Source organism: Pituophis catenifer, unplaced genomic scaffold (assembly GCF_029215685.1).
Source record: "Pituophis catenifer annectens isolate HBS135680 unplaced genomic scaffold, rPitCat1.0.hap2 SCAF_13, whole genome shotgun sequence".
Classification (NCBI taxonomy): Eukaryota; Metazoa; Chordata; class Lepidosauria; order Squamata; family Colubridae; genus Pituophis; species Pituophis catenifer.
Genome location: NW_027256893.1, coordinates 25,382,049 through 25,392,041, shown reverse-complemented (window position 1 = coordinate 25,392,041; position 9,993 = coordinate 25,382,049). Strand labels below are relative to the sequence as shown.

General features: G+C 45.6%; 1 protein-coding gene across 1 annotated transcript in view; it reads left to right on the top strand.

Moving 5' to 3' along the window:
• The first annotated feature begins 3,228 nt into the window (after positions 1–3,228).
• FANCA (FA complementation group A) overlaps positions 3,229–9,993 on the top strand; it is a 23,921-nt gene continuing 17,156 nt past the window's right edge. Inside the window, exons 1-11 of the mRNA XM_070953054.1 lie at positions 3,229–3,259; positions 3,479–3,588; positions 4,373–4,460; positions 5,117–5,250; positions 5,702–5,797; positions 6,048–6,121; positions 6,928–7,034; positions 7,874–7,956; positions 8,369–8,402; positions 8,880–8,949; positions 9,364–9,476. Coding sequence (XP_070809155.1) covers positions 3,229–3,259; positions 3,479–3,588; positions 4,373–4,460; positions 5,117–5,250; positions 5,702–5,797; positions 6,048–6,121; positions 6,928–7,034; positions 7,874–7,956; positions 8,369–8,402; positions 8,880–8,949; positions 9,364–9,476 — 940 coding nt within the window. The remainder of the gene's footprint in view (positions 3,260–3,478; positions 3,589–4,372; positions 4,461–5,116; positions 5,251–5,701; positions 5,798–6,047; positions 6,122–6,927; positions 7,035–7,873; positions 7,957–8,368; positions 8,403–8,879; positions 8,950–9,363; positions 9,477–9,993) is intronic.

The following is a 9,993-nucleotide window of genomic DNA, read 5'->3' as shown; positions in this document are numbered from 1 at the left end:
CAATTGTTGAACTACAACTGCATTGCTCCCACACAAGAAAGGCTTCTAGGATGGAGAAAGCTAGACTAATTTATCTATTTCTTTAATTTATTAAATGTATTGGCTACCAATCTTATAACAGGATAACTCTGGGTGGTTTACAATATTAAATCAGCTTCATACTGCATACATAGAATGTATTCAGATGTTTTGACATTAAACATGTCAATACTATTTTGTATTTTACAGGAGGAGGACTGCTTGGAGTCTTAGATTGGCAGAAAATGGAGAACTGCAATAATTGAATGACCTGTTAGTGCCATATGTTTTCTAAAAATGCACAAGAGGAAAAGCATCTTTTGAGGTCTGTGTTTACTCTGCCTTTAACCATGGCACTGGAGGGGGAAGTGATGCTTTGATGTTATTATCAGCATCTGGAGAAACAGAATGCTTAGGCTGTTCAACAATCAAAATGAGCAGCAAATGCCACATGTAGGCCTGGGTCTCTAAGGTGGCACCATAGCAAATCTGGTAAGGGATTATTTTTAGCCCAGCGTTTGATGTGTTCTGCTGGCCTCGCACCAAGCCTTCCAAGCTACTTTTCTACATCTCTCTCTTTCTCACATACACACACACCAGAGTACAGGTCCTTTTTGCTTCATTGCTGTAGGGCATTTGGAGTCAGACCCCAGCTTCCATTCAACCTGAAGGCTTTAGAACTCTGGTGGGCACCCCCCCCCCCACACTTTTCTGATCTGAGGCCCAGCCAGGAACAGCAGCCCTCCCTTCCCTATTCCAGGGAGTCCAGGGGAGGCTTTTTCTATAGGGGCTGAAAGAGTTTCTTCCTTGTCCCATCAAGAATTGTGGAGAGGGGAGTTTGGCAACAGATCAAATCCACCTGGCGAGGCCTGAAGCTGGGCCATGCAAGAGAGCAGAGGGTGGGGGCTTTCCTAGTCAGTGACCTTCTCTGGAGGCTGAACTGCACTCAGTGGAGTGGAAGGAATCTTTGAGCTGGGCTCACTTTTCTGGGGGACGGGTGATCCAGCAATGCCGATTGTGATCAACCAGAGATCTCCACTCTCTGGGCAGAGATGCCCTCTTCAGTGTCCTTTAGATCTGCAGATTGGTCCCTTTGAAACAATGACTTCACCCCCAGCCCCAATTGAATCTCCAGGCTCTGCATTAATGGCTTAATTAAAAATAAACACTTTTATCCAATTAAATTATCATGCATTAGCTCAGTCATCAGCTTCATGGTGATCTTTAAATAGTGGAGATACTAAGGTGTCCAGACATGCTGAGGAAAATAGAGGCAGCAATTCCTAGCGGTTACCAGTTAAGTGGAGGCAGCAGCTGCTCGAGGAGCAGAGATGTTCCCAGGATGGCCTGCTAAAGTCAACAGCCAAAGTCAAACAGTCATTGTGGGATTGTGCAGCCAGATGGGTTGTGTGCGTCACCTCCTTATATCAGAGTAAGTGTAACAACAACTGAGTTTACTGGGTAAGAATGAGCTCAAACAAGCCATTGCGTGATTTCCTTCTTGTTTGTAAGGTGTTCTGTGAAGCCAGCCAATTGCAGTTTATTAAATAAATTATGGTTAAAGAAATAATGGCTTGACACGTCTGAACAAATTCCCCAAATCTCTCTCAGCAGATCAAGGCACCATCACTAGTTTTCTTTTCCCTCAGGGGGCCTCTCCTCCAGCAGGCAGCCATCCTGCTGCTACTCCAGCAGCTCCAGGCTTCTGCTGCACACCAGACTTGGAACAACCTTGTAGGCCAGGTTCAGAGCAATGACCCCTTGGCCGCAGGAGGAGGGAGGACCCACAGGTGCAGCAGAACTGGGTTTTGGCTTCAGGTCACATGCTCACACCTCACCCTGCAAGGGCAGAGCCTTGTTAGGAGCCAAATCCAGTGGCCAGAAGTGTGTGTGTGTGTGTGTGTGTGAGAGAGAGAGAGAGGGAGAGATGGGGATTACCTGGAGCAGCTCTTTCCTCCGTGTGAATTGGGCCAACCTACCTAGTCCAGCTCACCTTCCCCTACTAAGGCAGCCTTGGCTCCTGGCCGATTATTTGCCAGCTGAGGCATTCTTTCCCTGCTCCATCATTATTTACAGTAGCCAAATATCCTTATCTCCTCCTCCTTTTGAGAGTATTGCTGTGGCAACCAAGGGAAAATAGGAAACCACTCCCTTGCAAGGCTGATTTTTTTTTGCTCCTCTCACTCTTAACCTCAGATTGCAAGAAACAGATTTGCCCCATTAGCAACATCCCCCCCCCAAACTACCTGCCCTAGATAGTATCCTATTGTACGAAGAGGCAGAAGTTCCACCACGCACACACGTGTGGCAGCCAGACTTTATTTTAAGCTTCATTATTAGCATTTTAAAAAGTGACATTAGCACTTTTAACAAGTTCCCTTTTAAAATATGAGAACTTGTCTTCTCAGCACTATTCAGGAATCCTGTATTCTGAAGGTCCTTGAATACACTGGCAACATTCAAGATACACACCCAGCTGGGAAAGTCATGCAACCTATAAATTTGCCACTTGTGGAATGTTGTTTAGAATCAATGCTTCCTTTTGTTCAAGTTTCACATGTAATCAATGTCTTTTATTCTTTGATCACTTGCTTGCTGAGTATCACATATACCAAATAGGCATCATTTGTTTCTGTACCCCATGAAAAGACGCCCCCCCCCTTAATAAATGCTTTTTGTTTTGCCTGAATTATTTGAAGATTCGTACAGTGTTTTCCGTGGGCAAAGCAGCCGCTTTGCGAAAGTATAAGTTTCTCTCTCAAATTCAGAAATCAGCCTCCCCGCCAACCTCGGGCTGCCTGGGGTTGGAGGCAACGGCTGGACGGGAAGCCGGAGACTTCGCTCGCCAGTTTATTGCACGGGCGCCGCACACGGGCGAATGGTTGCCAATTAGCCGGAAAGTGGGCAGTCTGCGCGGTCATTTCTCCCGAATTAGATTCCCAGAAATGCACCCGTACAAAGGTAGCCTTATTCTGCAAGCCACGCCTGCGCAGTAGACCTCCCCGCACGGCCAGGATCCATTTTCTTGCCACACTAAAGATGGCGCTCGGCTCGTTCCCTCCCTCCACCCGTTCCCCCAATGGCCGCAGCTCCCGCTCAGCAAATAGAAAAACTCCCTTGTCCCCTTCCTATTGGAGGAGGCGTTCAAACGGCGGCCAATCAGAACGTAGGGCGCGCTAGTTGGCTGGTGGGAGGCGCCGCTGTGGGAGAATGGCCGGTCGGGCCCTTTCAGCCCTTCTGGGTACGGGGGGGGGGGGGGAGCGGTAGCGCTCTGTACATGCCCAGAGACTCTCCGCGCTAGCCTTGGGCTGCCCCGGAGGGTGGGAATGGCCCTCTGCATGCGCCCGAGGGGCCAGCATCACTGGGGGGAGGGGGGATATGGAAGAGGAGGGGAGGCGCGCTCTGGGATGCCCGTGGAAAGAAGGAAACGATTCTAAGGGATCCCCCTCCGGGTCTTTAGCGGGAAGATGCGAGAGGCAGAAGAGGGGAGCCGGGACCCAGCAGGAGCTGCGGGAAGCGGCCCTGCGCATCTGGAGTCGGCACCAGAGGCTGGACGAGCTCCTGCTGGAGGTGAGCAGCTGCGCCCGATGCCCCGCTGGGGGGTTTAGGCAGCTCCTCGGCCTCGGCGCCTTCGACTCCCGGGATTCTCCAGCCCGCCGCGTGGATTGGCGATTCTGCGGGTGGAGGGAATCGTCTCCGAGGCTCTGAGATTGAGACGGACTTGTGGCCCTGATAGACTTGTTGATGGTTGAGGAGGGCTGGGGGGAAGGTAAGCAGTAAGTGGCCGTCCTCTGAAGCCTTTTAGAAGCCCTGATAGCCATGATAATGGCAACTTTCTCAGTAGAATATTTGACCCTGTGAAGCAGTTAAAAACACAACAGTGCAGGATTTGGATAATAATTCAGCTAAGGCAATATTGGCTTACATTTCAGTCGTGCTTACTGCTCTTTTTAGGATGGTAACCTTGTTTTCATTGTGGATTAATAGTGCTCTGTGATTTTTAAAGGATTACCCTGCTGAAAAGGTTCTTTGGCAGGGAAGAAATCTGGGCTGACCACCAGATATTTTAGCCTATTTAGCTTCCATGGTGATCTTATTTATCAAACTGCAAAATGTTAATATACATGGCTGCGCATTGCTCCGTATTTTCTGTCTATGAGATATTTCCCTGTTCCTTTTAAGTATACTGGGAGGCTATCTCCATCTCAGAGAATGCTGTGTTCCTTTGGGGACTCTGACATATTTGATGAATTAGTAACGTCTCATGTTGTGTCTGGAAAAGGCCATTAAAGACCAAAGGATTTGATATGCTCTACAGTCAAGACAAATGTCCCTTTCTCTCTCTCTTTAACAGAATGGAAGTTCAGCACATGGCAAGTCCATACTTTCCAGTAACTTGGGCAGGAGCGGAAGTAAAATGTCAGTTCCAGAACAATTTGTAGGTGGGTGAAATAGAATTTATTTTTCAGGAGAGAATGGCTAAATTCAGTAAAATAAGAATATTGAGACTGCCTGATTCAGGATTGTCAGTTGTTATTGGCAGGTGTAGCTTTCCAGGATTCAAGCACTCCTCACCTGCAACTGAGCCTTTTCAATGTGTCTGCCAACAATTGGGTTTTTCTTCTATCTTTTTTAAAAAAAATTAAAAAAGTTTTTTATTAATAATACAAAATTAAAAAAATATTGGACATAGATATGACATCACTAGTTCCAAACATCTTCCATCACTTTACAATACTATTAGTACTCATATAAATATACAGTTCTTAAGCTTTGTTCACTATTTAAGTATAATATGATTTGATATTAATACTTTTCCCCTTATTTCTGTATATTTATCTCTTAAACATACATTTATCTATAATAACATCTATATTTTTGTTCTATGCATTTGTCTTGGCTACCCTCTTGTTAACTATCCAATCATAAAATTGTTCCCAGATTTTGTAGTACTTTGTTTCGCTTTTATCCTTGAGTTCCAAAGTGAGTCTGTCCATTTCTTCTTTGTTATCTTTTCAGCCTCATCATGTGCTATTTCCAGTTGCAATTTGGGGTGGTATATTTAAGGTCTGATGGAGTTTCTTCTCTTCTGTTGTAGTCACAGCCTTGAAGGATGAGGCCTCTGTGCTGGGCATGCCAGCAGGAATCTTATCAGCCAGAATGGCAGCCAACCTTATTGAGAAGATCTCTATGGAATCTGATCAGACTACATTATTGAGTGCAGAACACAGAGTAAGGGAATATATGCCCGTTTCATGTATGGCAGGGTGGAGGGAAGCACATTCAAGTTGTTCAGGCCTTGCTAAACAGGAAATGGTGGTCAGGGGTCCTGAAACAGCCACAGGGAGTTCTGAGAGTTGCAAGCTAGTAGAAGATTGATTGAAAATAGTTTTAGAGAAAGTCAACCTAGAAGTACTTTAAGTACTTGTTTTAAAGTTAATTTTCAGAAGGAGCACTGTCATTCAGGATTTGAGGAATATACAAAAATTTAGGATTGGCTCATTAATTGTTCAAAAATAATGCCAAGCCATATATGTTGCCTACGCTGTAAACTAGACCCCTATGTCTTGTTCAACAAATTAAAAAAAATATTACTAAGAGTTACCTATAAACAGATGTATGGTGGTTGGCAACTGACTAAAAATCTGATAAAATCACTTCATTTTATTCTTTCTATTTACAGAAGAAGTTGTTCTGTTTGTTCCAGTCCTTGAAGGAATTATTAACGTACAATGCTTTCTGTCATTCAGTTTTTGCTCAAGAAATGTGGAAAATGCAGGTAAGGTCATTAGAGCTGAAAGGGAGATGGAAGCACTGAATCCACATGCTTAAATTACTGCCCTAAGGCCATTTCTCCCCCCCCCCCCCAGTTTCTGAGTTGCTGTCCTCTTGAAGAAAGTGAGTGGATGGAGGGGGAAAGGCAGCTTTGGAAACCTGCTCCTAGTTTCAGAGTTAGTTACTTGGGTGGTATTGTGGGTGGAGGCATCTCTGCATTCCAAATGACCTGATCTTAGCGCTATTTCCCCCAGCGCCCACCTATTTTGGAAGTCGCCTGGCACCTGCACAGAGAGAACATTGTTCCTTTGGAAGAATTACTGGAGAAGTAGGTAGAGGCTTGAACATTTGCCTGTGGCTTTGGCTTGAGGTGGCATCTGTCAGCATTTAGAATTGTTTGTGGAAGTCCGGATCCTCCCCTTGAAGAGAGATGCGCACTGAGCAAGATTTGCAGTGATTTGAGGGGAACAGCTGCTAGTTGGTTTAGATAACACTGAAGAAAACTTCTACATCCTGGTGCAGTTTATTCGGTGGGAACAATAGTTGCATTTACAGGCCACACTAAGCCAAGGAGAGGCCTGATGTAAAGTATGGTACTTTTCAGAGTATAAAATGAACTCCCCCCCCCAAAAGAGGGTGGAAATGTTGGTGCATCTTATACACCTAATACAGCCATTTTTGGCCTCCCGAAACTCTGCCCCACGTGTCCTGTTTTCGCCAAAAACAGGACCGTTTTTTGCAAAAACAGGATGCGCAGAGAGTTTGGGAGGCCTGCAAAGTGCTCCTGGGGGCTGGGGAGGGCAAAAACTTTTTTCTTGTTTACCGCTTCAAAATCTTGGTGTGTCTTATACTCCAGTGCGTCTTATAGTCCGAAAAATATGGTAACTTTCTCTATTCTGAACTTAAAATTTCAGAGTTAGGAGTAAATGGGGAATTTTCCCTTTTAGTGCAGTGGTCTCCAAACTTGGCAACTTTAAGACTTGTGGACTTCAATTACCAGAGTTGAAGGTATGCTGGCTGAGGCATTCTGGGAGCTGAAGTCCACAGGTTGGAGACCCCTGTTTTAGGGAAATGTTTGGAGGGGAGAAATTTCTTTGGAAAAGGTAAATGATGCAGGCTCCTCTGTCTTCTCAGGAATCTGGAGGTACCTGCCCTGGTGGATTGGTTGTCCAGTAGCCTTTGCCTCCTGTGCCATCAGATGGAAGAAATGGACACTGAGATTGGCCAGAACATTCTCACAGGCAAGGCAGGGCCAAAGGGAGGGGTATGGGGGGCTGGTGGCTAGGAAAAGGTCCAGGCCTGTGAACTGCCTTGCAGCGGTTGGCTCTGGCCCTGCTCTCTCTGTCCCCTCAAAGGAGGCAGGCAGGTAGTTGAGCTGAAGTCCTCTTCTGTAACATGAGACCTGGTTTCATGTTACCTCAGTTTGTACTATTAAACATTGGTGTGACTTAGTCTTGTTTAACAAATGGCCAGATACACACAACCATTATGCCGTGCAGTTTCCACATACTTTGTCTTCTGTCAGACTTTATAATATGCTGAAGAGAAGTATAGTTGTCAAACAGAAGAAGAAAAAACAATGAAAAGGGTGAAAGAAATATGGCAAAGGAAAAACAAACGTGAAATATTATAACAATACAGTTACAGTTGTATGTATACTTGTCTAATGTCTTTATTTCTAATACATTTATACAACTTTTTAAACCTTTTAAAATTCTGTATAAATGAGTCCCCTATTTGTGTTTTGCTCCTTTTTTCTCTTTTAATTAAAAAGCCATAAGATACAAATAAAATAGAATACTTAATGTTTAGAATAATGATAGCAAAAGCCAAGTCTAAACCGGGACAGGAAAAGATGAGAAATAATTACTGAAAAAGACAGACTGGAGTTTTTATGTCTGGTTGCTTCTTCCGTTCATTTGCTTCATCAGTTAAGATTTATTAAAGCAAAAAGGGCCCCCTCTGGACGGTATTTAACCGTCTCTTGTCTGAGTTCCTTTTCCATCTTTTCTGCATCTTTTCTTGCCTCATTCAGCTGGCCTAGGAGATCTCTGACCTGGGCTTCCTTCTTAATCCCTAGACTTGGCTCTGGTGCTCCTTCAAAATGGATTTCCAAAAACACCCGAGTCTGAAAAGAAGGTGGAAATGAAGAAGGTTTCTGAAGTAAGGCTAGAGCAGATTTGCTCCCTAGCATTCTAGTCACCACCGTCTCTAGGGGAGCTGGGAAACCCCCCTGCCTGAGCACTGCAGCACCTACCCCTTGATTCGTGGGCCATGAGCTCACGCAGCAGGCTGGAACGGCCAAGGCCTCCGCGGTTATCAAAAGATGCCTGGGATGTTGAGGGGGAGGTTAAGATGAATGCAATCCAAGTTCAGATCTCCTCAGCCATGGAAGTTCATCCTGACTTTCTCTCCAGCCAGCCATCCCGTGGGGGTGGGGGTGGGGGTGGGGAATCAATTAAAAAAAAACAGGAAGTGCTCTGTCTGCTGCTTTGAAATCTCAGAGGAGGAAAAACACAAATGGCTAATGCCTCCTAAAAAGTTGTCGACTTTGCCTTTTCTTTTTTCTTTCTAGATCTGTTGTGCTGTGCTGGAGAGAATGTTGGCATGTAAGTGTAATCGCCCTTTAGAAGAGAGGCTTATGAGAATCACTGACAGGACATTGCTACCACAGAAATAGCTTGAACTCTTACTACATTCTTTGGTGTGCAAAGCCACACTGAAAATTTCAGACTGTCCAGCTGTGAATTGTGCCCCCCCCCCTTTGCATTGCATGACTGAAAACGTTGGGGGTTAATTCTCCCAGGGAAGGACTGCAATCCCAACTTCACCTTTGAAGATCTTTGGTCTGCAGATCGCTTTGTTCCAAACAGATTTTCCAAGCAGTAAATATATTGCAATGATAGGACAGGTTTTCAGAAAGGAGGGAAAACGCTCCCAGGCCACTACCATGATTAAGCCTGAGGTTCCTCCTTTGAGAAATTATTCCTTGCGGAGGCTGTGGCTCCGTGGCTCTTTCATGGCCTCCTGCTTGTTTTGCCTGAAGCTTGCTTCTTAGTGAAGACGCTCCCTTGTCTTTTCTTTAGGGGTGCTGGATACTGTAGCTACGGAGAAGCAGGGCAGTGCCTCCCCCACAGGGAAGGCGGTGAGATGCTGGTAAGGATCTGACGTTAAGGCTGGGAGAGGAAGGGTTGGAGAGATGCCAACTGGGGGAAGAGCATTTCTGAGCTCTGCAAGAGATCCGTTTGTGTATTTCCCAAGTGGCTTCATTCCCTGTGTACAAAGCAGTGTGATGCTCTCTTAAAATGGAACTCCTGTTTCCAGCAGCAATTCTCTGTCGGGCCAAAGTTTTGCCCACTGAATTGTGTTGTTATATTTACTAATAATAGCATGCTTTTGTGTTTTTTGCCAAGGACTTGAGCAATAATCAGAAAATAAATATTTATCATATATTTACAGGCCTCCTAGTAAATGCCTATTACAGAATAAATGGGAGCAATTAGCAGTAATTCTCAAGCCTGCTAATTCATTGTTCTTGCCTATTGAGACATTTTCCCCTTTTGTGTGCAGGCTCCAAGTATACAGCCTGGTGGTTTTCCAAGGCATGGCTCCACCGGAGTCTCTGCAGCCCCTCTTCGGGCACATCTTCACCCGTGTGCTTACCTATAATCCCCATCTGACAGGTAGGATCCCCAGAAGAGGGCCAGGTGAGGGATGAGGGAGGTCTTTTGCAGGACTCCCTGCTGCCTCTGGGAATCCCAGCGGGCTCTGGACCAGCTCCCCATAAGACCCTGCCAGCACTTTTATCCAGCGTGCCTTTGAAGGCCGAGCTGATGAATCGATAGGGTCCAACTGTGTGGTTGGAATATGCCTACCTGCAGAGTCTCGTTTCTCCTTTTAACTGTCATGTATTTTGAGGGATACATTCATTGGTACTCAGTCAAGCAAGTTCTTCAAGTGATGACAATGCCAGAATGCACGTTTTAATTGTTGTTAATAGTTAATGCGACTCTCCAGCTCTGGGACTGTCCATTCAGCAGCTGTTGGGCTGTAGTGGGGCAGGGCAGGGCAGGGCAGGGTAGGCTCCTCTGGAAGTTGGTGATGGAACTCGGGCAAACAGCTGAAAAGTTAAACAATGGATAGATCTGGTCTGAGATCTCCTTTTTCGCTGTTCTGGCATTCTGCCGTTCTGGCAAGGTG